At 39.7% G+C, this 27,217-nt stretch overlaps 1 protein-coding gene across 1 annotated transcript in view; it reads left to right on the top strand.

Moving 5' to 3' along the window:
* STK31 (serine/threonine kinase 31) overlaps positions 1-27,217 on the top strand; it is a gene marked incomplete at both ends in the record, with an annotated part of 61,120 nt that overhangs the window by 11,243 nt on the left and 22,660 nt on the right. Inside the window, 8 exons of the mRNA XM_080700850.1 lie at positions 558-716; positions 3,510-3,868; positions 4,803-4,977; positions 8,626-8,741; positions 11,132-11,291; positions 14,131-14,253; positions 18,909-19,088; positions 25,846-25,962. Coding sequence (XP_080556976.1) covers positions 558-716; positions 3,510-3,868; positions 4,803-4,977; positions 8,626-8,741; positions 11,132-11,291; positions 14,131-14,253; positions 18,909-19,088; positions 25,846-25,962 — 1,389 coding nt within the window. The remainder of the gene's footprint in view (positions 1-557; positions 717-3,509; positions 3,869-4,802; positions 4,978-8,625; positions 8,742-11,131; positions 11,292-14,130; positions 14,254-18,908; positions 19,089-25,845; positions 25,963-27,217) is intronic.

Below are 27,217 nucleotides of genomic sequence, written 5' to 3'. Positions count from 1 at the left end.
CCAAATAAAAAGATAAAAAATAGGTCTGAGAGTGTAGCCCGGAGGTAGAAGGCCCGGAGATAGAAAGGTTCCATTCCCAGTACCGCAAAACAAAACAAACAAAACAGATTTGGAGTTTAGGGTGAATTTAATTCATTTCAGGGTCTAGCTGGAGAGGGTTTAATTTTATCAAGGGAAGCTTTATAACTTTGCCTTTCTTTTAAAAATTTATCGCTTCCAACTTGAAGAATGTTGATGGAGTCTGGCATGGTGATACATGCTTGTAATCCCAGTCTGTGGGAGGCTGAGACAGGAGGATTGCAGGCTGTGGCCTGCCTCAGCTACTTCGACCTTCTGAAATTTATACCCTGTTTCAAAATCAAACATAAAAATAGGGCCGGGGGTGTAGCTCCGAGGTAGAATGCCCTGGGTTAGTCCCCAGTGCTGCCGACGATGCTGATTGATTTTAACCTTAGGAGAAAGCAGCGAAGCTCAAATCTTTATAGACTCAGGCTTCTTTGGAATTCCAGTTGTTCAAAGAGGAAGATAAGATGGTATTTATTTTCTGATTTGTCTAGTGTCTGGTGAGGTATGTTGACTATGGAAACACCGAAATTCTTAATCGCTCTGATGTTGTGGAGATTCCTCTGGAGCTGCAGTTTTCCAGTGTTGCCAAAAAGTACAGACTTTGGGGACTGCAAATCCCGTCTGGCCAAGAAGTCACCCAGTTTGATCAGGCATGTCACAGATCTTAAATATTGTGTTAATGAATGTAAAACGTATGTGGTTGAAAAATATAAGTGTAGTTAAATCTCATTAACTTTATTTATATAAAAGCCTGTATTAGAGCCGGGCGGGGTGGCGCACGCTTGCAATCCCAGCATTCAGGAGGCTGAGACAGGAGGATCCGGGTTCATAGACAGCCTCAGCTACTTAGTGAGGCCCTTTGCAACCCAGTGAGACCAGGTTTCAAAATAAAGAATATAAAATAGGGCCTGGGGAGGTAGAATGCCCCTGGGTTCAACTCCCAGTACCGCCAAAACAAAACAAAACAAAACCATGTATTGATTACACCCATAAAGACTATGTGTAGTAGTGCACGCTTAAAATTATGTTTTATATAATGGAGAAAATAATAAATATAGTTATCATTTGCTTTTGTGAGTGTGTATATTAAGTAAAAGTGATCTTTAACCTTAGCCATAACCTTAGTGCATAAATAGTGCACTTTGAAATTACTGGGAATATACTTAAGCAGCTTTTATTATTTTGGTAGAGGTTTATATTTGATGAAGTAATTTTGCTAATATGAATTCTAGTTTGTATTTTCATTGAGTTGTAGAGTAGTAACCTAATTTTGATGTTTTTTTTTTCTTTTTTTTTTTTTTTGCGATACTGGGGATGGAACCTAGAGGCATTATACCTTTGAGCTACATCCCCAGCCCCTATTTTGTATTTTTGTATTTTTTATTTTATTATTTTTGGTGGTAGTAGGGGTGGAACCCAGGGGTTTTTCTACCGCCGGGCTATATTCCCAGACCTATTTTATACTTTATTTGGAAACAGGGTCTCACAAAGTTGCTGAGAGCCTCACTCAGTAGCTGAGGCTGGCTTCGAACCTGTGCGATCCTCCTGTCTCAGCCTCCCAAGTGCTGGGATTACAAGTGTGTGCCACCACACCTGGCAGTAACCTAATTTTGAAAGACATTTGTTAATTTCAGGATAGACTTATCAGAATCTTAGCTACTTTTAAACCTTTAGGCAATAATAATGGTTATTTTGATGGATGGTGATGCTACTGAGGGATATTACATTTTATTATTATTATTTTTGTGGGTCTGGGGATGGAATCCAGGGACATTCGACCTCTGAGCTACACCTCTGCCCTATTTTTTTTTTTTATTCTTTATATTGAAACAGGGCTGTGAGGGATATTACATTTTAAAATAATCAGGTTTAAGCCAGGCATGGTGATGCAGGCTTGTAATCCCAGCATTTAGGAGGCTGAGACTGGAGGATTACAGTTAGTGGACAGCCTCAGCTACTTAGGCCCCTTGCAACTCAGTGAGACCTTGTCTCAAATATAAAAGAATAAAAAAGGCCGGGCGTGGTGGCGCACGCTTGTAATCCCCGCGCTTGGGAGGCAGAGACAGGAGAATCACGCAGGTTCGAAGCCAGCCGCATGCGCTGGCTTAGGAGACCCTGTTTCCAAATAAAAATGTAAAAAATAGGTCTGGGAGTGTAGCCCGGAGGTAGAAGGGCTTCCAGGAACCCCAGTACCACCAAAAAAAATAAAAATAAAAAATAAAAAATAAAAAATAGGGCTGGGGGTGTAGCTCTGAGGTAGACTATCCCTGGGTTCCATCTCCAGTACTGAAAAAAAAAAAAATTGAAACCTTGTTTCTGCCTCTTTTTTGGTGTGTGTTTTAAGGTTATTTTAAAATGATACTGTGTTTTTGGTTTAAAAAACTAAAGTTAAGCTGGGCGTGGTGGTGCACACTTGTAATCCCAGCACTTGGGAGGCAGAGACAGGAGAATCACGCAGGCTTGAAGCCAGCCTCGCTGGCTTGAGACCCTGTTTCGAAATAAAAATACAAAAATAGATCTGGGAGTGTAGCCTGGAGGTAAAAGAGTTTCCAGGAACCTCAGTACCTCCCCCAAAAAACATACTAAAGTTAATACTTTTTTTTTTTTTGGCAAGTCTGGGATGGATCCCTGGGGGCGTTCGACCTCAGTGCTACACCCTGCCCTATTTTTTATTCTTTATTTTGAAACAGGGTTTCACTAAGTTGCAGAGGACCTCACTAAGTAGCTGAGGCTGTTGGTGAACAGTGATCCTCCTGTCTCAGCCTCCCGAATGCTGAGATTACAAGCATGCACCACCACACCCAGCCTTATTACTACTTTTCTTCTTCTTCTTTTTTTTTTTTGGTGGTACTGGGGTTCCTGGAAACCCTTCTGCCTCCGGGCTACACTCCCAGACCTATTTTATATTTTTTAAATTTGGAAACAGGGTCTCTTAAGCTGGTGCGGCTGGCTTGGAACCTGTGTGATCCTCCTGTCTCGACCTCCCAAGCACGGAGATACAAGCGTGCGCCCCCACGCCCGGCTTTATTACTTCTTTAATAAATACTTTGACCCAGGGAGGGGCTTTACAAAATAATTTTAAAAGCTGAGTGCTGTGGCACACACTTGTAATTCCAGTACTTCGGAGCTGAGACAGGAAAATCACGCAGGTTCAAAGCCAGCCTCAGTTACTTAGGTTCTCAGCAACTTAGTGAAATCGTGTTTCTAAATAAAATATAAACTAGGTCTGGGAGTGTGGCATGGAGGTGGAAGGCCCTTGGGTTCCATTCCCAGACAGACACACACACACACACACACACGGGTCTTGTTGAGTTTCCCTTAAATCCTGCCCTGCTCCCACCCCTTCCTGTACATGAGAGTGAATGGTGAATGGTTTGGATAGAAACTAAGCAACTGAAGAAAATGCGACATAGTTGGTTTATGTCTTCTTTCCTGTCTTCTAGGGCAGAACCTTTCTGGGGAGCTTAATTTTTGAAAAGGAAATAAAAATGAGAATTAAAGCAACCTATCAAGATGGAACAGTTATTGCTCAGGCTGAGTATGGCAGTGTTGACATAGGGGAAGAGGTGGCTAAGAAAGGATTTGCAGAAAAATGCAAACTCACTTCCAGCACTAACGTCTGTGAGGAAAAAAAGTCGGATCCAAGTCAGCTTGCTCTGAGGAACCTCAAGAACCCCATTCCCTTGTGGGGGCACAGGTCAAGCCAGCCCGCCTTCAGCAGGCCGAAGGGACATCCAAGTGGGAGGCTGGCTCTTGACCTGAAGAATGCAAACAGTGCGGGAAATCACGTGAAATTCCCAAAGTAAGAGCGCTGCGGCTTTTAGTTTTAACTAAGTTGAACCTAATGCTTATGGCTTTGGAATTCCTAACTATTGCAGTGATTTTGAGGGATGATACTGATGTTTTTCTCAAAAATATTGTTCTCTTTTTTAGCAGGAAAATTTCCATTAAAAGACATTTTGACTGCATATGTTGGCACATTCCTGTAGTCTCAGTACTTGGGAGGCTGAGATTGGAGGATCCTGGGTTCAAGGCCAGCCTCAACTACTTAGTGAGGCTTTTTGCAACTTAGACCTTGTTTCAATATAAAGAATAAAAAATCGGGTTGGGAGTATAGCTCAGAGGTAGCCAAGGATTTTGAAGCTTGGCCATGGTAGCACATGCCTGTCCTCCCAGTACTTGGGAGGCTGAGACAGGAGGATTGCAGGTTCCAGGCCAGCAAATTAGTGAGGCACTCAGCAATTTAGACCCTATTTTAAAAAAAAAAAAAGCCTGTGGGGAGTAGTGTTATATGTTTGTAATCCCAGTTCTTAGGCCAACATAGGAAAATCAGAGGCAGAATGTTCCTGGTTTTAGGTCTCAGTACCCCCCACATATAAATGTTGAAATAGGTAAAAGGTCTTTTTAAAAAATTAATAAGAATTAAGGCTGGGCGTGGTGGCACACGCTTATAATCCCAGCATTTGGGAGGCTGAGACCAGAGGATCACGGTTCGCAGACAGCCTCAGCTACTTAGTGAGACCTCTGTAACTCAGTGAGACCTGGTTTCAAAATAAAGAATAAAAAATTGGGCAGGGGGTGTAGCTTGGAGGTCAAAGGCCCCTGGGTTCCATCCCCAGACCTGCAAAAAAAAAAAAAAAAAAAAAGAATTATAAAAAGTCCAAGAAAATTTCAATTTGTGTCTCTATCAACCTTACATAGTATGGTTTCAAAATGAGTTATTTTGTTTTTAACAGGGAAGGTTTGACTGTTGGTGACTTTAATTTAAGTTCTAATGTCAGTCTGGCAAAAATTAAGCAGGACCAGAAGCTAATTGAAGAAAATGAAAAGCTTAAAACAGAAAAGAAGCTGCTTCTTGAAAGTTATAAGGCACTAGAATCCAAAGTGGAACAGACTTCTCAGGAGCTGCAGGTACGTTCAGTGGTCCCGGTTGGAAGACTGACTGGGAAGCCTGTGCTCATCTGCTCTGACCGACTTGCTTTTGTCACTCTTCTCCGCCCCCAACTCATTCCCTCCTTATATTTGTTTATAGATAAAATGTTTTCTTCTACTTCATGTACTAAAATAATGATGTTTGGATTTAAACTGGATGTTTGAAGTTTAATAATTTCTCATATTTTCTTTTCTGTTATTTTAAAAACTTAACTATGAACTCGGGCATGGTGGCGCACACTCGTAATCCCAGCATTTGGGAGGATCGCAGGTTCTTCGCCAGCCTCAGCTACTTAGGCCCTCCGCAACTTCCTGAGACTCTGTATCGCAATAAAGAATAAAAATTGGGCTGGGGGTGGAAGCAGAATGCCCCTGGTTCTATCCCTAGTACCATGCACACACACACACACAACCACTTAACTATGGAAAATTTGAACATTCTCGAAGAGAAATAGTTAATCTAGAGTCAGGCGTGGTGGTGCACGCTTGTAATCCCCATGCTTGGGAGGCTGAGACAGGAGGATCGAGCAGGTTTGAAGCCAGCCTTGCTGGCTTAAGAGACCCTGTTTCCAAATAAAATATAAAATAGTTCTGGGAGTGTAGCCATCCCCAGTACCACGAAAAAAAAAAGTCTTTATGGTTAATCTGCATGAGTTTATCAGATTTACATTTTGAATTGGCCAGTTTTTCTTTTTTCTTTTTTCTTTTTCTTTTTTTTTTTTTTGAGGTACTGGAGTTGGAACCCATTCTACCTCCTAGCTACACCTCTATCCCCCCCACCTTTTTGTGGTACTGGGGATTGAACATGGGCATTCTACCTCTGAGCTGTACACCTATTCCTATTTTTTACTCTTTTGACACAGGGTCTCGCTAAGTTGCAGAGTGCCTCACTAAATAGCTGAGGCAGACAGCCTCAGCTACTTAGTGAGGCCCTTTGCAACTCAGCGAGACCCGGTTTCAGAATAAAGAATAAAAAGGACAGGGGGTGTAGCTTGGAGGTCGAATGCCCCTGGGTTCTATCTCCAGCCCCCCCCCCCCCCAAAAAAAAAAGAAAAACAGAAAAACACCCAGTATTCTTAAAAAGAAGAAAAATGCCTGAATCTAAGCAAACCTCTAGGTCCAGCTACCATGAACTGAAACACAAAGAAAACAAACATACAGATTAAGCAATTAATAAAAACCAAATAGGCCAGGAGTGGTGACATACACTTGTAATCCCCGCGCTTGGGAGGCGGAGACAGGAGGATTGCACTGGTTCAAAGCCAGCCTCGCTGGCTTAAGAGACCCTGTTTCCAAATAAAAATATAAAATAGGTCTGGGAGTGTAGCCCAGAGGTAGAAGGGTTTCCAGGAACCCCAGTACCACAAAAAAAATTATATATATACATATATATGTACACACACCCACACCCACCCACCCCAAGTAGTAGGATTACAAGCATGTGCCACAGTGCTCGTTCCCAGCCCTATTCTATTTTTTATTATTTGTTTTGAAACAAGGTCTCACTAAGTTTCAGAGGGCCTCACCAAGTAGCTGAGGCTGTCCAAGAACCCAAATCCTCCCGTCTCAGCCTCCCAAGTACTGGGATTACAAGCATGCACCGCCACACCTGGCTCAGATTTTTTCATAAATTTATACTTCATGGATTTTTTTTTTTTGTGGTACTGGGGGTGGAATCCAGGGGCTTTTCTACCTCCAGGCTATACTCCTAGACCTATTTTATTTTGTTTGTTTGTTTTGTTTTTTGCATGCAGGGGATGGAACCCAGGGGTGTTCTTCAAGATACACCCACAGCCCTGTTTTTTTATTCTTTGTTTTTGTTTTATGGTGGTACTGGGGGTGGAACCCAGAGGATTTCTACCTCCGGGCTATACTCCAAACCTATTTTATACTTTATTTGGAAACAGGGTCTCACTAAGTTGCTGAGAGCCTAAGTAGCTGAGGCTGGCTTTGAACCTGCGTGATCCTCCTGTCTCAGCCTCCTAAGTGCAGGGATTACAGGCGTGCGCCACCACGCCCAGCTTCCTATTTTATACTTTACTTGGAAACAGGGTCTCACTAAGTTGCCAAGTGCCTCACTAAGTAGCTGAGGCTGGCTTTGAACCTGTGTGATCCTCCTGTCTCAGCCTCCCAAATGTGAGGTTTACAAGTGTGCTCCACCATGCCTGGCTCTTCATGGATTATTTTAAAATCTCAGTAGTGACATTTCCTATCCTTTGGTATTTATGTGATACTAATAGAAAAGGACTGAGGGAGTAGCTCAGTGGTGGAGTGTGTGCTTTGCAGATGCAAAGTCCTGAGTATAGTTCCTAGAACTAAAGCAAACAAACAAAAACCAAAACAAAACAGAAAAACATCCCAAACAAACAGCCAAACCATAACCATAATACTATTTACACTAAAAATAAATGGTAATTAGCTGGGCGTGGTGGCGCACGCTTGTAATCCCCGCACTTGGGAGGTGGAGACAGGAGGATCGCGCAGGTTCAAAGCCAGCCCTGCTGGCTTAAGAGACCCTGTTTCCAAATAAAAGTATAAAATAGGTCTGGGAGTGTAGCCCGGAGGTAGAAGGGTTTCTAGGAACCCCAGTAACACCAAAATAATAATAATAATAATATCATTTATTATCTAGGGAGTATTCAGGTATTTTATATTGACCCATGAAAGCCCTTTTACAATTGGTTTCTTGCAATGTGGATCCCAGTTAGGCTCACACATTGCATTCGGGGTTATGTATTCTTTTCTAAAAATGTTTTTAGTGCCTGGGCATAGTGGCACACATCTGATATTTCAGTTCTTGGGAGGCTGACACAGGAGGATTGCAGGTTCAAGGCCAGCCTCAGCAACTTAGACCCTGTTTCAACATAAAAAATAATAAGGGCTGGAGTTGTAGCTTGGAGGTAGTATGCCCCCCAGAGTTCAGTCTCCAATATAGGAAACATTTATTAGTGCATTGCAGTTGTACATGATAGATTCATAGGGAAAACATTCACGCATGCATGTAACATTATTTGGTGTGTATGTGTGTGTGTATATATATATATATATATATATATACACATATATATATACATACATACATACATACATATATATATTAGCTGAGGCTGCGAACTGTGATCCTCTGGTCTCAGCCTCCCGAATGCTGGGATTACAAGCATGCGCCACCGCGCCCAGCTATTGCTGGGTGTTTTTCAAACGTGTATTTTTTTTTTTTTCAATACTGGGGATGGAATCCAGGGACATTCTACCTCTGAAATCTACCCCCTAGCCCTATTTTTTATTCTTTATTTTGAAACAGGTTCTCACTGACTTGCAAAGGGCCTAAGTAGCTGAGGCTGTCCACAAACCTCAATCCTCCTGTCTCAGTCTCCCAAATGCTGGGATTAAAGCACACCCAGCCCATGTGTTTTTTTTTTTATGATGCCAAATTTGTTGTTCAACATTTAATTATTCATCCTCTGATGCCAGCGGGGTGTCCAGCAGTTGTGTTTAGTTTTGACACTAATGCCTAATGTTTTTTAACCTTTAAAGTTTTGTTTATTATACCTTAAAAACCCCTTAAATACTAGTGGAGATACAGTTGCTGTCTGGGTGTCACTAGTGTGTGTTTGCTCTTTGTTTCAGCAAGAGAAAGCAGCTGCCGTGGACCTGACTGAGCGTCTAGAAAGCACCCTGAAGACTCGCGTGGGTGCCAGGATGAGAAGCCTGGCAGCCAAGGTAGACAAGCTGAAGGAGATTAGGTGTGTGCAAACACGGTTTTGAGACAGAAGACTAATATAACAGAATTGCTAATTAATTCTGGGTGCTTTATTTACATTGTGCATCAACTATTTTTCATTTGAAATTTAATCTCTTTTGTTTTTCTGACTAAAAAAGTCCTAAAAATAGTTATTCCTGATATTAATATTATAGTTGTCAGTTTCTTTTCTTTTCCTTTTGGTACTGGGGATTGCATTCAGGAGCTTCTACCTCTGAGCTATACCCCCAGTCCTTTTTATTTTTTATTTTGAATCCAGGTCTCAGTAAGTTGCTGAGGCCATTGCTGAGGCTGGTCTCAAGCCTGGCACCCTCCTGCGGTGCAGGCATGGACCGCTTTGCCTGGCTGTAGTTGTCAGTTTTCTCTTGTCACTCCTTGGAACATTAGTGTCCTAAGGACAGTAATTTTTCTCTGAGAGAAAAATTAAAAATAAATCAATGTAGATTTCAGTGATAATTTGATGGGAAACTACCATGTCCAGTTTTTTTTTTTTTTTTTTTTTGATACTGGGGATGAAACCTAGGGACATTCTACCTCTGAGCTACACCCCCAGCCCTATTTTTTTATTTTTTGTTTTGAAACATGGTCTCAATAAGTTGCAAAGCGCCTCACTAAGTAGCTGAGTTTGTTTTCAAACCAAGATCCTCCTGTCTCAGCCTCCCAAGTGCTGGGATTACAAGTGTGTGCCACCACGCCCGGCAGTGTCCAGTTGTTTTGCTTGGGGTTATTTTACTAAAGGCTTTAATAATCTGAATTAGTTAATTATACTTTGTCTAATGAAAGGATTATCCACAATGTGATCTTTACATAGAGTTGGGAGAGAAGAAAAATTGGTTAGCAATTCTTATGCAGAGGTTATTATTTGGTATGTCTCAAAGATTATGTAGGCATATAATCTTATTAGAGGGTTGCTTTATTAATGATTAGAGATAATTTGTCAGTATTTTCTGAAGTATGGATAAAGTAGGTTTTAAAACAATATAACTCTCTTTTTATGCTACTTATTGGACTTAAAGTCATTGTTACTCATTTTCTCCTGTACTTTGAAACACTGGAAATACTTTGCCCTGAATAAATTCTGTAGGGTAGATTTTCTTTTTCCAGTGTAAATTTATTTCCTCCAATATCAACTGATTAATTTGCATATTCTGTGTAAGTCTTTTAAGAGTTTGACTAACATGTTCCATCTAGAGTCTGTTCAACTTTTGATAAACTACTCAGAACTAAGTGACTATACTGGCAAAACTGTGAGAAAGATTCTGGCCAAAATGACAGTATGTTTTTTTAATTAATTAATTAATTTATTTATTTTTGAAGATTTAAAGAAGTTTATTAGAAAGATAGAAATACAGCCCCATGCCAAAATGGTATGGGGGGGACTCAAAATGAATACACCACTGACAGTATGTTTTACTCTCTGAGGAAACAGTGTGCTGTTAGAATGGTGGCGTTCTGTGTGGAAGCTGGGAAAGATTGCACAGATGAATCTTGTTAGCTTAGCCTGTCTTTCTGTTTGGAGGATTTTCTAAACTCGGCAAATGTTAGTCTGTTTATTAGGATGCCTATGGTTTTGTTAAACAAGATTGGCTATGTCTAAAATTTTTAGAGAAATACTTACAAATCTGAATGTAGACCAGGAACTGAAGACTCATTTGTTATCTTTTAAATTCTTTATATATACATATATATTTGACACTCTATTTTGAAAAAGGGTCTTGCTAGGTTGATGAGAGCCTCACCACTTGCTGAGGCTGTCCTTGAACCTGTGGTCCTCAGTCTCAGCCTCCAAAAGTACTGGAATTACAAGTGTGAGTCACCACACCTGGCTTAAATTTTTCACATTTTTGAAGTTGTCTTTTTACATCAAATGTAAGCTGGGTGTGGTGGCTCGTGCTTGTAATCCTAGTACTTGGGAAGCTGCAACTGAGGAGCACAGGTTTATGGCCAGCGTCAGCTACTTAGTGAGGCCCTTCGCTAAAACTTAGTGGGACCCTGTTTCAAAATAAAATGTAGGGCTGGGGATGTAGCTCGCAGGTAGAATGCCCTTGGGTTCAGTAGAAATAAAATAAAAGTCATAAGTAGCCAGGCATGGTGGAACATACCTGTAATACCAGTATGGGGGAGGCTGAGAGGATGACTGCAGGTTTGAAGTCAGCCTCTGCAGTTTAGGAGACTCTGTTTCCAAATAAAACATGAAAAATAGGGATAGGTGTAGCCTGGAGAAAGAATGCCCCTGGGTTTAATCCCTAGAACTGAAAAAAAAGTCATATGTGATTTATGTACTCATAGTAAGTAGACCATTTAGTAAGTAGACTATTTCTCTCATACTATCTTTCTTATTTCTTGATATTTTATTGTTTTTATTTTAAATAGACATGCCAACATCAATGTTCGTTTTGGAAATGACCTTTCAGATGCTATTCAAGTGTTGGGTGAAGGATGCATTACTATGCTAGCTTCTTTGAGTGAATTAGAGAAAATTTGGACAGAATATAATCTGGCTCAGGAGAAGATCCAAACTTGTCATAATGTGGTGGGTTGAGCATTTTTCTCCATGTTATTAATCTACTGAATATAAAGAAATATTATCTTTTGAGAAAGCAGGACTCCTGTGGATATTGTAATGTTATTTGTATAAAATAAATGCTTTTTGTGTTTAGATGCATATTTATACAACCAAATTGTTAATATGAAGTTACTATAAAGTATTGCCTTATAAGAAAGGTAGGATTAAGCCGAGTGTGGTGGTGCACACTTGTCATCCCAGCATTCGGGAGGCTGAGTGAGGAGGATCGTGGTTTGGGAACAGCCTTAACCTACTTAGTGAGGCCCTTTGCAACTCAGTGACACCCTGTTTCAAAATAAAGTATAAAAATAGGGCTGTGGGTATAGCTCAGAGGTAGAATGCCCCTGGGTTCCATCCCCAGTACTGCAAAAAAAAAAAAAAAAAATATATATATATATAGTAGGATTGGTTTTGATATATTAGTGATTGTGGATAATGGTTAGTAGATCTTTTCCTTTTTGCATAGTATTTGATCTTTGCTTAACTCTCTATTCCTTTGAAAATCTGATAAAATATTTCAGACTTGTTACTAGGCAGAATTGTTTATGGCAAATATAACTCCTGATTGGTAAATTGCATCTGGCTTGGGAAGAACTATAAATTATACTTTTTTTTTTTGTGGTACTGGGGATGGAACCCAGGGACATTCTACCTCCGAGCCACACCCCCAGTCCTGTTTTTTATTCTTTATTTTGAAACAGGGTCTCACTGAGTTGTAAAGGGTTCTCCCTAATTAGCTGAGGCTGGCTTTGAATCTGTGCAATCCTCTTGTCTCAGCCTCTCAAATGCTGGGATTACAAGGGTGCACCACTATGCCCAGCTTAAATTATACATTCTTGATGGGTATTGTTGCAACTGGGCAGGTGCCTTGAGGGAGCTGGGGAAGCTAAGCCCATGGAGTATTACAAAAAATAATGGCTTTTAAGGTGCTCAGACACAGCTGTGAGCTAAAGTGGCTTCCATACCTGGTAATGGGGATCTTGTGTGTGTTGTTTTGTCCTGTAGTAGTAGACTCTGTCTTATATACTGTCTCAGCCAGCCATTGTTGAGAGGTAGTTTGTGTATATGTGTGAAGGTATATGAAGACTGAAATATTTATATTAACTATTAGTCTAGGTAAGGTATATATTTCCTATTATAGTTTATTATATTGAACAGAACAAAGCTCCTTGTAAAGCTATTTTCCACAACTACCATGGCTTTCTGTAGCACCTGTGAGCCCTCCTTCTGTGTCTCCACTTGCCCTATTTTAAGTATCGGTGTTTTTTGCCTCTGTGGTTTATACCCTGAAAGTCTTATTCCCTGTTAATACTCAGGTTGACTAGTTGGCTAGGCCTTTGGAAATGCTTGCAAGGTTTAATTTGGAAGGGCGTAGACTTGGAAAATGGTTCACTTCTTACTCTGGAAGTATATAATGACAGCAGAATCAGTAAGTTTTGCGTCTATGAAATGCAGGCAATGCTATAGGTATTTTAAACTTTTTTTTTATGCAGTACTGGGGATGGAACCCAGAAGCATTCTACCTCTGAGCTACACCCCCAGTCCTATTTTCCATTCTTTATTTTGAAACAGGGTCTCACTGAGTTAAAAAGGGCCTCACTAAATAGCTGAGGCTGTCTTCGAACTGCGATCCTCCTGTCCCAGCCTGCCAAAGGCTGGGATTATAAGGGTGGCTACTATACCCAGATTAGAAACTTTTACACTAACTTGTTTTTTTAAGTGACATATTTTAAGTGTACATGATAGATTCATGGTCCAGATACTTTTAAAATTTTTATTTGGTACTGGGGATTGAACCTATCCCCATTCTACCACTGAGCTACATACCCAGCCTCGTTTTATTTTTATTTTGAGACAGAATTTTACTAAATCCAGAGGGTCTTATTTACTTGCTAAGCCTTGCTTTGAACTTGTGATCCTATTGTCTCATGCTCTCAACAACTAGGATAAAAGGCATGTGCCACCATGCCCAGCACACTAACTTTTAAAATAGTTATTTTTGCTCCGATTTTTAAAGTGAGGAAGCAGGAAAATACTCAAGATTATATAGTTATAAAATGTTACTATGGAATTTGAACCCAGACATGTCTGACTGCAAATTTTATTTTTTTACATTCAAACTCCGTGATAAATGTTAAAATGTTTTTAATGTATTTTCATGTAATAGATTAAAAGATGAAAAAGAACTACTTTTTACAGTCTTACTTTGTTTTTGTGATTTGGGCATAGGAAAGTAATTCAGGATAGAGAGGAAGAGGGATTAATGTAGTTTTAGGACATGATATTTTAGTATTACAAATGAGACTCAAGAGTCAGCCCTACTGATGTTTCAGATTTAAGTTTCATTTCAAAGACTGTAGAGGAGCCGGGAGTGGTGGCTCATAGAGATAGGAGGAAAAAAGATCAGCCGGGCAAAATTGTGGACTTTAGACACTTTACTTTTAATTAGAGGAAAGGAAATTCTTTGTCATTCTGATAATGTCCTTCTCTAAGGAGAGTAGTAGTCCTACCTGCTACTGTGTTTGGAGAATGTAATGTTACATTTTATTTTATTTTATTTATTTTATTTTTTATTTTTGGTGGTACTGCAGTTCCTGGAAGCCCTTCTACCTCCGGGCTACACTCCCAGACCTATTTTATATTTTTGAAATAGGGTCTCCTAAGCCAGCGCGATCCTCCTGTCCCCGCCTCCCAAGCGCGGGGATTACAAGCGTGCGCCACCACACCCGGCAAAATCACTTTTTTAAAATATAAGTAAATGTGTGAAAAACACGTGACACATTATTGTTCCTTTTTCTACCTCCAGAACGAAGGGGCTGCTCTGATTGCCAAAAGAGACGTAGTTCAGCAGAAGTTACACACGGCGGTGGACGTGTTCATCACGGAGGTGGATGAGTTACCACTTAACAAACGCTTAGAAATATTGCAGGTTGGAATTTAAACGTTATTAAATATACAGTAAACTCTAAGTTTTCCTTTAAGAGGTGAAATGAGCACTTACCTTGAGATTTCAGTTAGTGCTGCATTCTAGGTTTTTCTTTTTTTTGGGAGACACTGGGGATTGAACACAGGGGCATTCTCTGAGCTACAATCCCAGCTCTATTTTATTTTTTATTTTGAAATGGTCTCACTAAGTTGCTGAGAATGGCCTTGGACCTGCCATCCTCCTGTCTCAGCCTCCCAAATGCTGGGGTTACAAGCCACCAACCCAGATAATACATCTATTGTTTTAGGCTTTAATATTTATTTAGGTTTTGGCCTGATCAATATATTAATTTTGAGGTATTTTATTAATATTTATCTGATGTATATCTATTCTTCTAGTTCCTTTTGTGATTCAAAATATTTCAGTTCTGTATTATTGGATGTATTATTGGATGATTATAATGCATTTTATTTATTTATTTATTTTTTGCGGGTCTGGGGATGGAACCCAGGGGTATTTGACCTCTGAGCTACACCCCCTGCCCTATTTTTTTATTCTTTATTTTGAAACCGGATCTCACTGAGTTGCAGAGGGCCTCACTAAGTAGCTGAGGCTGTCCGCGAACCGTAATCCTCCAGGTCTCAGCCTCCCGAATGTTGGGATTACAAGCGTGTGCCACCATGCCCGGCTATAATGCATTTTAAACTGTTTTCTTTTTCTTTCCATTTGTCCATTCTTTAATTAATTCATTCTACCTTTGCGCTATACCCACAGCCATTTTTATTTTTGTAGTGCTGGAGATTGAACCCAGGGGTGTTCTACCTCCAAGCTACACCCAGCCCTATTTTATTTATTTATTTTTTCTTTTTTTTTCTTTCCTATTTTATTTTATTTATTTATTTACTTTTTGTGGTACTGGGGATGGAACCCAGGGGCATTTTACCTTCAAGCTATACCCCCAGATCTATTTTTTAGTCTTTTACTTTTGAAACAGTGTCAGTGAATTGCGAAGAGCCTTGCTAAGTAGCTGAGGCTGTCCATGAACTACAGTCTCCTGAATGCTGGTATTATAAACTTGCGCCACCACACCTGGCCTCTTTTATATTTGAAACAGTCTCACTAAGGTGTAGAGGGCCTTGCTGGGTTGTTGAGGTTGGCCTCAGCCTCCCAAGGACTGGGTTTACAGGCATGTGACACCAGTCCTGGCTCTGCGTTCTTTTTCTTTTTGGTACTGGAGATTGAACTCGGGCATTCTGCCTCCATGCTGTACCCCTAGTCTTGCTTTTTTCCCCCCTAGTACTGGGGATTGAACCCAGGGCCATTCTGCCTCCAAGCTACAGCCCCAGACTTATTTCTTTTATTACTTATTTTGAAACAGAGTCTCACTAAGTTGCAGAGGCCTCACTAAGTAGCTGAGGCTGGTTGCCAACCTATGATCCTCCTGTCTCAGCCTCCCAAGTACTGGGATTAGAAGCATGCACCACCATGCCTGGCTATTCTATTTTATTTTTACCTTTGAAACCAGGTCTTGCTAGGTTGATGAGAGTCTCACTACTTGCAGAGGCTGTCCTCAAGCCTGCAATCCTCCTGTCTCAGCCCTTCAGATACCAGGATTACAGGCATGTATCACCATACTCAGCTTCTGTTTTCTTTTTAACCTCTGTATAATCTTGCTTTTCACTGTGTTTTGGGATAAAATTTTATTTTGTTTCCTTTAAAAGTTCCTATCTCAGCTGGATGTGGTCCCACATGCCTATAATCTCAGTACTTGGGAGAATGAGAGAGGATTGCAGGCTCAAGGCCAGCAATTTATCAAGACCCTCAGCCACCTAGCAAAATCCTGTTTCAAAATAAAAAAAATAAAAATAAAAAGCAAAAGTGTAGCTTGGAGGTAGAGAGCCCTGGGTTCAAATCCTTTAGTGAGGCCCTCCACAACCAAGACCCTGTTTGAAAATTAAAAGAATAAAATAGGGGTGGGAACGGAGCTCAGAGGTAGAATGTCTCTGGGTTCTATCTCCAGTAACCCCCCCCCCCCCCAAAATGATTTACAAATTTGCCTTTGGATTGGTAACTTATGTGTGTATAATTACTGTTTCATTAGAACTTATTTCTGTGATCTTATTTTTATAACTCTGTCATAGTTTATGCTTTCCTCTTTTTTACCCTAATACTTTACTGTTATCTTCTAATTTTTATCTCTTAAGTTGTTTGGGCTCTTGTTTTTCTTTAGGTATTGGAATATTTTCTCTGAATGCTTTAAAAGAGGTCTTTGTGTAATTGACTTTGTGAGGTATTAAGTGTCTCAAGATATTCTATTTCAGTTTATATATGAGTAATTATTTAGCTGCCTGAAATAGTAGGTCCCAATGCCATTTTTTCTTTAGTTTTTTTTTTTTTTTTGCAGTACTAGGGATGGAACCCAGGTGCATTCTACCTCTGAGCTACGCCCCCAGCCTTATTTTTTATTCTTTATTTTGAAACAGGGTGTCACTGAGTTGCAAAGGGCCTCACTAAGTAGCTAAGGCTGGTTACGAACCCAGATCCTTCTTTCTCAGCCTCCCAAATGGTGGGATTACAAGTGTGCACCACCACGCCTGGCTTTTTCTCTAGATTTTTGACAATAACAATTCATTGTCTTCTTATTAACTTAATCATTGCTATCAGTCTGATTTTTCTCCCTCTGAAAGCTTAAAATTTTCTGTAGACTTTGTTTTCAAAATACACTAAAACAAGCTGGGCATGGTGGCACAAGCTTGTAATCCCAGTACTTGGGAGGTTGAGACAGGAGGATCACAGGTTCCTGGCCAGCCTCGGCTACTTGGTAAGGCCCTCGGCAATTTAGTGAGACTGTTTCAAAATATAGGGTTGGAGATGTATCCTTGAGGTAGTATGCCCATGGGTTCCATCCCAGTAACCCTCCTACCATACACAGGAAGAGCCGGGTGTGGAGACACATGCCTGCAATCCCAGTACTTGGGAGGCTGAGACAGTATAAGACCCTTTTTCACATAAAAAATAAAATAGTGCTGGGGTTGTAGCTCAGAGGTAGACTGCCACTAAGTTCAATCTCCTGCACAAAACATAACACCAAAGCATGTTTATATTGTGGTTTAATCTGAGTCAGTTTAGTTTGAAGTCTTTTATTTTTCTTAATTCCAGAAGATATTGGATATTTCTTTGGATACTGCCTTTTCCAACCACATTTATTTTTCTTGCATTCTAGGACTTCAGTTAGATAGATATTTAAGGTTACCAACTGTGTATTCTAACTGTTAAAGCATTTTTTTCCTAGCTTTTTAACCCTGTCAGTATCTTTTTGGAGGAATCCTTGGCCATCCAGCTTACTGATTGGTTCTCTAGCTGCATCCTTTCTGCCATTTAGCCAGTTCATTGTGTTATTTATTTCAAAGATCATTTATTTCATGGTAGAGGGGCGTAGAGCACACGTTGCAAGACTTAGGTAGCTTCAGGGAATGGAATGGACTGTTTTTCAGGCTGCAGAAGTTGGGTGCTGCATTTGGGACTCAAGGGTTCCGTGTTTGCTTCTCTCCTGCATGGTTTTACTCTTCAACAGACTCCACTTCAGCCAGTGCTGTTTGCCAGGGGCTACTGTCCTTGTACGTCAGTGCTGCCAAGTCGGGAACAAGGGAGGGAGATGCGGTTTAGTGGTGCCCAGCTCTTCTACACTGGTCATCAGGGTTTGCCTCACTCCTGTTCTCTGAGGCATTATGCCCACTGCTTCTAGCTGGTGCTGCGGCTTTCTCTCCTGGTGCAGAGAGAGAGTAGGAATATGGAGAAAGTTCTTTTTCCCACAGGTTACTATGCTGTGATGCAGGCCTTCTCACACTTGCACTTAACACCAAACATCCTCTCTCGTCCAGCAATTTTTCAGGGGTTTGTGAAAAAAACTTCTGAAATCTACTAAGTTTTCCTCTTGCCTCTGAACCATGTCTATGATTCAGTTCCTGAAGGGAACCGAAGGCTGCTTTGGCAGCCCACTTTGTCTCCTGTAGTTCTTTAAAGAACGGTTTTAAGGAGCCATGTGCGGTGGCGCACACTTAAAATCCCAGCATTCGAGAGGCCGAGACAGGAGGATTGGGTTCTTGGGCAGCCTCAGCTACTACTTAGTGAGGCCCTTTGCAACTCAGTGAGACCCTGTTTCAAAATAAAGAATAAAAAATAGTACTGGGGGTAGAATGCCCCTGGGTTCCATCCCCAGTACCACATACACACACACTAAAGAATGGTTTTATGTGTGTGAGTGTATATGTGTTATAAATGTCTACAGTATTGGAGTTATTTTTATATTTTGGTGTTTAGTTTATCTTTATTTAGCAATGTCTTGGAAACATTCTTGTCATGACAAACAGTAGTGATTCTTATTTAAAGTCAGGGAAAGAGGGCAATTTGTTCCTAAATAAACATGTAAGAATTATAAAGCTTCCTGCCTGTCATTAATTCACTTAATAAACATTTACCATGATAGTCCACATCAATCATCTTCTGGATAGTTCTGCATTTTAATTTCTGTCTATTGAGTCTAAGTTTTATTTATAAAATTCTTAGAATGGTGATTCAAATTCTGCTTTTTTAAACAGTGTTTGAATCCTAATATCCAATCAGTAAACTTTAATATACATGCATATTTCTCTCCGTAGGATTTGTCAACCTCTTTAGAAGCAGTGTATGGACAGGCCAGAGAAGGAACAAACTCGGAGGAAATACTTACAAAATTTTATGACTGGAAGTGCGATAAAAGAGAGGAGTTCACCAGCGTGAGGAATGACACCGACGCCTCTCTGCAGCATCTCATTGCATGGTTCCACAGTGCCCTGAAGGTAAGGGAAATCTTGTTTAAATCCCTTGTCCACTTCCTGTCAGATTTTAAAAAAAATTTTTTATTGGGGGCCAGGCGTGGTGGCGCACGCTTGTAATCCCCGCGCTTGGGAGGCAGAGACAGGAGGATCGCGCAGGTTCGAAGCCAGCTGTGTGCACTGGCTTAGGAGAACCTGTTTCCAAATAAAAATGTAAAAGTAGGTCTGGGAGTGTAGCCCGGAGGTAGAAGGGCTTCCAGGAACCCCAGTACCACCAAAAAGAAAAAAAAGAAAAAAAAGAAATTTTTTATTGGTGCATTATATTCATACATCATATTGGAGTAAAAAACTTTTGTGGACTTACATGTACACATCACCCATTTAGCCCCTACCAATTCCCACCCCATTCCCTCCCCATCCCTCCCTCCCATGCTTGGTTTAGTAATTGACTTCAATATGTTTAAGTACTTTGTGTGTTTTAGAGAATTTCCTTCTCCCTCCCTCCCATCCCCTCATTTAGGTTGTCTTGTTTGCTCCTCTATAGGATTTCATTTTTCATCTAGAGTTCCTCCTATGACCCATTTCTCTTTAGCTCTCATACATTAGGGAAAGCATCCGATTTCTTATTTTTTGTGACTGACTAATCTCACTTAGCATAATGTCCTCCAGTTCCATCCATTTCCCTGAAAATGATGTAATATATATATTTTTTTAATGGCTGAGTAAAATTCCATTGTGTACATATCCCACAGTTTTGTAATCCATTCATCTCTTGATGGACATCTTGACTGGTTCCATAGTTTGGCTATGATGAATTGTGCAGCTATGAACATAGATACACATTCATTAGTTTGGTAGTTTGGTTTCCTTTCTTTTGGGTAGATACCCAGAAGTGGTATTGCTGGATCAAATGGTAGATTTGTTCCCATTCTTCTGAGGATTCTCCATATTGTTTTCCAAAGTGGTTGCACTAATTTGCAATCCCACCAACAGTGTTTTAGAGTTCCCACTTCTCCACATCCTCGCCAGTATTTGTTGTTGTTTGTGTTTTGAATGATTGCCATTCTAGCTGGAGTTAGGTGAAATCTCAGGATAGTTTTGATTTGCATCTCTCTGATTGCCAGTGATGTTGAACATTTTTTCATGCATTTATTGGCCATTTGAATTTCTTCTTTCGTGAAGTGTCTATTTAGTTTGCTTGTCCATTTTGTTATTGGATGATTTGTTTTTCAAGTGTTGAGTTTCCTGAGTTCTCTGTATATTTTAGATATTAGTCCTCTATCGGAGGTGTAGGTGGTAAAAATCTCCCATTCTGTTGGCTTTCGGTTGAGGGTCTTGACAATTTCCTTTGCTGAACAGAAGCTCTTCAGTTTCATGCAATACCACGTATTGATTCGCCTTTTAATTTGTTGTGCTTTTGGGGCCTTGTTGAGAAAGTGTTTACCTGTGCCTATGTGTTGCAGTGTTGGACCTATGCCCTCTTCAAGGAGCTTCAAGGTCTCTGGTTTATTTCCAAGTCTTTGATCCATCTTGAATGGACTCTTGTGCAGGGTGAGAAAGTGGGATTAATTTCCAGTTTTCTGTATATGGTTAACCAGTTTTGCCAACACCATTTGTTGACGAGGCTATCTATTTTCCAGTGTATGTTTTTGGCCCCTTTGTCAAAAATCAATTGGCTGAAAGTGTGTGAACTTGTTTCTGGATCTTCTGTTCCACTGGTCTATGTATCTGTTTTTATACCAATACCATACTGTTTTTATTATGGCTTTGTAGCATAATTTAAAGTCAGGAATTGTGATTCCTCCTGCATGGTTTTTGTTGCTGAGAACTACTTTGGCTATTCTGGGTTTTTTGTTATTCCAAATAAATTTAAGGACTGATTTTTATATGTCTGTGAGGAATGATCTTGGTAGTTTAATGGGCATTGTGTTGAACCTGTAGATCACTTTTGGAAGGATGGCCATTTTAATGATATTTATTCTGTGTATCCATGAGCAGGGAAGATCTTTTCATCTTCTAAGATCTTCAGTTTCCTTTTTCAATGTTTTATAATTTTCTTTGTAGAGATCTTTTACTCCTTGGTTAAGTTTATTTCTAAGTATTTTATTTTTTGGTGGGAGATCCTGAGTGGAAGTGTTTTCGGAATTTCTTTTTCAGTGGATTTATGGTTGGTGTACAGAAAAGCTTCTGATTTTTCAAGATTGTTTTTGTATCCAGACACTTTGCTGAATTTGTTGATCAGTTATATAAACCTTTTGGTTGAATTTGTTGGGTTTTCTAAATATAGTATCATGTCATCTGCAAATAGTGAAAGTTTGAGTTCTTCTTTTCCTATTTGTACTCTTTGATTTCCTTTTCTTGCCTTATTGCTCTGGCTAGAGTCTCTAGTATTATATTGAAGAGAAGTGGTGATAATGGACATCCTTGTCCCTGTTTTTAGGGGAATTCTTGAAGTTTTTCTCCATTTAATGATGTTGCGGTGGGCTTATTGTAGATTGCTTTTATGATGTTGAGATATGTTCCTTCTATTCCAATTCTCTGCAGTGTTTTTATCATAAATGGATGTTGGATTTTATCAGATGCCTTTTCAGCATCTATTGAAATGATCATGTGATTTTTTTCTTTGATTCTGTGTATATGATGAATTACATGGATTGATTTTCGTATGTTGAACCAGCCTTGCATCCCTGGGATGAACCCTACCTGGTCATGGTGTATGATTTTCTTTATGTGGTTTTGAATGCGTGTTGCTAGTATTTTGTTGAATAGTTTTGCATCCAAATTTATTAGAGATATAGGCCTGTAGTTTTCCTTCCTTGAACTGTCTTTATTCACTTTGGGTATTAGTGTGATGTTGGCTTCATAGAATGTAGTTGGGAGAGTCCCACTTTTTTCTATTTCACGAAATAGTTTGAGGAGTATCGGGGTTAGCTCTTCTATAAAGGTTTTATAGAATTCACTTGGGAAATCATCTGGTCCTGGGCTTTTCTTTGATGGTAAGCTATTTATTGCTGCTTCAATCTCTTTGTTATTGGTTGATTTAAGTGTTCTATATCTTCTTGACTCAGTTTAGGAAGGTTGTATTTATCTAGGAAGTTGTCAATTTCCTCCAGATTTTCCATTTTGTTGGAGTATAGTTTTTCAAAGTAGTTTCTGATAGTCCTCTGGATTTCTACACTGTCAGTAATAATGTCTTCTTTTTCATTTCTTCATAATTTGGGTTGATTCTTCTTTTTAGTTATATTGATTTTTTTGAGAAACCATTTTGGTTTTGTTGATTTTTTGTATTGTTTTTTTATTCTTTATTTCGTTAATTTCTGCTCTAATTTTAATAATTTTCTGTCTTCTACTGGCTTTGGGGTTAGATTGTTCTTGCTTTTCAAGGGCTTTGAGGTGTGTTGTGAGGTTATTTATTTGAAGATTTTCTGTTTTTCTTATGTGAGCACTCAGTGCTATAAATTTTCCTCTTAATACTGCCTTCAAAGTGTCCCAGAGGTTTTGATATGTTGTATCTTTTCATTTGTTTCTAGAAATTTCTTGATTTCACCTCTTACGTCTTCTGTGACCCATTCTTCATTCAGAAGTGTGGTGTTCAGTCTCCATATATTTATGTTGTTTCTCTGGGTCTTCTTACGGTTGATTTCTAGTTTCATTCAATTATGATCTGAAATGACACAGGGAAGTATGTAACATTTTTTGAATTTGCTAGTGCTCATTTTGTGTCCCAGGATGTGATCTGTTTTGGAGAAGGTTCCGTGAGCACCTGAGAAAAATGTAAACTCTGCTGTAGTTGGGTGAAATATTGTATATGTGTCCAACAGGTCCATTTGATTAATGGTGTTTTTTAGTTCTGAGGCATCTTTATTGACCTTTTGTCTGGAAGATTGGTCTAATGTTGTGAGAGATGTGTTGAAGTCTCCCAGTATTATTGTATTGGGATTTATGTGTGACTTCATATCACAAAGAATTTGTTTTATGAAAGTAGCTGCACCTAGGTTTGGGGCATAGATGTTGATTATTGTTATTTCCTCTTGCTGGATTATTCCTTTTACCAGTAAAATATGACCTTCTTTGTCTCTCTTTTTTTTTTTTTTTTTTGGTGGTACTGGGGTTGGAACCCAGAGGCGTTCTACCTCCGGGCTATACTCCCAGAACTTTTTTTACATTTTATTTGGAAACAGGGTCTCACTAAGTTGCTGAAAAGCCTCACTAAGTAGCTGAGGCTGGCTTCGAACCCGTGCGATCCTCCTGTCTCAGCCTCCCAAGTGCGGGGATTACAAGCGTGCGCCACCACGCCCAGCTCTTCTTTGTCTCTTTTAATAACTTTGGGTTTGAAGTCTAACTTGTCTGATATCATAGTTGCTACTCCTGCTTGCCTTCGAGTTCCATTAGCATGAATTATACCTTGCTCTAGCCCTTTACCTTGAGTTTATTACTATCTATACTTGTAAGGTGTGTTTCTTGTAAGCAGCAGATGGATGGATTCTGTTTTTTAATTCCTTTTGCCACTTTATGTCTTTTTATTGGGGAGTTGAGGTCGTTTACATTCAGTGTGATTATTGAGAGATAAATTTTAAATCCTAACATGGTAAAATTTTATTTCTGTTTGAAATACTGTTTATTCTTCTTAGCTTAGTTGTCTGCTGGATGGGAAATCTTGTTTCTCTGGTTCTGGTGTGTATTATCTATTTCTTCTTTGTAATTAATCTCTTTGAGTATTTTCTTTAGCACTGGTTTTGAAGACATAAATTCTTTTGGTTTCTGTTTGTCATGGAAGCTTCTTATTTCCCCATCTAATTTGATAGATAGTTTTGCTGGGTGGGAAATTTTTGGCTGGAAGTTGTTTTCTTTCAGAGTTTGGAATATGTTACTCCAATCCCGTCTAGCTTTCATGACTTGGTTTGGGAAGTCTGGAGTGATTCTAATTGGTTTGCCTCTAAATATCACTTGGCCTTTTGTTTTTGTTGCCTTTAAGATTCTCTGCTTGCTTTCCACATTGGTCATTTTGACAATTATGTGGCGTGGGGATCCTCTTCTCTGATCCTGTCTAAAGGGAGTTATGTAAGTTTCCTGGACTTGTGTATCGACCTCTTGCTCTATGTTTGGAAAATTTTCTGCTATTACTTCCTTGAAGAGATTATTGATCCCTTTGGTTTTATCTTCTTTTCCCTCCTCTGTTCTGATTATTCTTAGGTTAGATGTATTCCAATTATTCTTAGGTTAGCTCTCTTAAAATGGGTCCATATTTCTTCAATGTCAAATTCCTGCTGTCGGATTTTTTTTTTTTCTAAATTATAAACTCTGCCTTCGTTTTTGGAGTGATCATCTTCTAGGAGCGAGATTCTATTCTCCATGTGGTCTAATCGATTGTTTATACTTTAAATTGAGGCCTTTACCTCAATGATTACATCCTTTATTTCTTTTATATTCTCTCTAAATTCTTTTCGAAGGTCTTGTATTATTTCTACAGTTATATTCCTGATTTGATCTTCTGGAGATCTCTGAATTCCTGTTTTATCAGATTCTGATATTGTGGGGTTGTGGGCGTTCATTGCTCCATTGTTATTCCTCTTTCCCATGATTTCAGAAGTTTGTGCCTTCTCTGGGTTCTTCCCTGGGTCATCACGACTTCACTTAGGGTACTCTGGATCTCGAGTCTGTGGTAATCTCAGTCGCCACTACTCCTTTACTGGGTTGTATCGCAAGTCTCAGACCCAGGGAGTTAATCGTGGCTGCGTGATACCGTGGGGGGTCCTGGGCTGGTTGTTTTTCCACGGCGAGCTGTTACTAGGGTGTGGTATCTCAGCCACCGCCACTCCTTCACTGGGTTGAACTGCTAAATCTCAGACTCAGGGAGATTATCAAAGCTACGTAAGACCCTGGGGGTGCAGTGCTGGGATTTTGCCTTTAGGGGCCGCAATTTCACTTATGGTTGTTGAGTGAGTGCACTGATCTGGAGCTGTTGCGGACATCCTGAACTTGCTGTTGCCACTGGCAGTATGATGCTGCTGCCATGTCCTCGGTCGTGAGGCTGGCATATTTCTTTTCTGGTTTTGAGCTCTGTTCTGAATCCCTGGAGGGTGTGATGAGCTTGGCCACTGGGAGTTTTAGATGTTCTTTGCACTGAAAGAACTGCTGAATTACACCCGAATGATACGCAGCTGTTCAGTTTAGCTCCTTGTTTACCTTTTCTCTCTGGAACCTGGTGCTGTGAGGCAAGATGGCGCCGGCACGGCTCCGCTGCTGCAATGCGGGTGGGTTTCTTTTCTGGTCTATGGTTGTTCTTCTAGTCTTCTTTTTCTCTGACCCTTGTATTTACAGTTTTTATTTCTCTGCTGATAGTGTTTTTTGGCTATGAAAAGCGCTGATTTTGTGGCAATAGAGATCGAGTGTTAGCAGGACTCGTAAACGCTGCTTTTTTCAGTTGCCATCTTCCCAGAAGTCTTCCTGTCAGATTTGAAATTGCCACCTGGGCAGCCAAGGTGTTTTATCAGCTTTTGGTCAGACTGCTCCTTTCTTTGTAAAAAAAAAAAAATGACCGTCATGGTTTTGTTCCTGTGTTTTCCTCTGGCTTGTCCTTTTACCTCTCCTAACCATTAATTTTCTTTAAGTATACTACTTGTGTGTAAGTTTTATGGGGGTGTGTACTTCATCGCTGTAATGTGTTTCCCCTGTATTGCCCAGGGTATAACCTAATGTTCTCTTTCAAGTATAAGGGTACAGTGGAAGCTAAGTGAATTAACTAACTGAAATGCTTAATGTTTTTATTTTTGCAAATGAGGTTTTTGATCTGTCTTTGGAAGAATCACTGAATTGTGAAGATACAGTTGGTAATATTGATGAAATACTAGAGAAGACTGAGTCATGTGTCTCCAAAGAGCTGGAGATATCTCTGATTGTGAGTATTGGTTCTCTTTGTTATTGCTTTCTTTGAAGTAATGGTTTCTCTTGCTATGTTAGAAAGTATAAAGACTGATCTGAGTTTTCCTTTTATAGGCCTTTTTTTTTTTTTGGTGGTACTAGTTGTGGAACCCAGGGCTTTTCTACCTCTGGGTTATACTCCAGACCTATATTATACTTTATTTGGAAACAGGGTCTCACTAAGTTGTTGAGAGCCTCACTAAGTAGCCGAAAGCCTTATTTTTATTTTTATTTGGAAAAAGGTCTAAGTTGATGAGAATCTCAGTGTTTCTGAGGCTATCCTCAAACCTGTGATCCTCTTGCCTCAGCCTCCAGTTACTGGGATCACAGTTGTGCACCACCACACCCTGCTAGGAAGCCCCTTTTAATACGAGTCAGTCATCTTTTTATATAATTTTATTCTTGAGTTTACCTAATGACTTTAAGAAAAAACTCCTTAGATCTTGTGAAAACTTGAAATAAAGTCTTGAAGAGCTTTAAAGTAGACACACAAGCTTGATTAGTTGTTCCTTTCCCTATTGTGTATATTTTGTATTGCAAATCCTAAGTTTTCAATTCAGTCAACATAGTGAATATTCAAAGATCATTTTAAAGTTATCATAAGTGTTATATTTTGCTCAATTTAAGTTTTTATAGGCATTCCACATCTGGGGGATAGTGGAACAAAGTGGATTAAAATTTTTGTAGTTCTTTAGTTCTTTTCTTTTTCTTTTTTTTGGTGGTACTGGGGTTCCTGGAAATCCTTCTAACTCCGGGCTACACTCCCAGACCTATTTTATATTTTTATTTGGAAACCGGGTCTCTTAAGCCAGAGAGGCTGGCTTTGAACCAGCACAATCCTGCTTCCGCCTCCCAAGCGCGGGGATTACAAGCGTGTGCCACCACACCTGGCATTTTTGTAGTTCTTCAAAAGAGCATTTTGTAATCTTAACATTGCTCACAAGGACTCTTTCCTAGTTATTTAGGCTGCTTTCCAAAGTCCCAGGGGCTATGCTTTTCATTTTCCTTCTTTTTTACATTTTTCAATTTTGTTGTTAGTGCATTAAAATACACTATGAATTATTGTATTTCCATATTATTAAATAGACTTGATTGGTTTTGTCAGACTTGATATCAGAAGTGTGTGTGTGTGTGTGTGTGTGTGTGTGTGTGTGTGTGGCACTTGGGATTGAACTCAGGGGCATTTTACCTCTGAGCTACACCCCCAGCCCTGTTTTTTATTTTCTCTTTTG

The sequence above is a fragment of the Muscardinus avellanarius genome, assembly GCF_963383645.1.
Source record: "Muscardinus avellanarius genome assembly, chromosome: 9".
Taxonomy (NCBI): domain Eukaryota; kingdom Metazoa; phylum Chordata; class Mammalia; order Rodentia; family Gliridae; genus Muscardinus; species Muscardinus avellanarius.
Note: the sequence above shows the minus strand (reverse complement) of the source record. Positions and strands in the feature narration are given on the sequence as shown.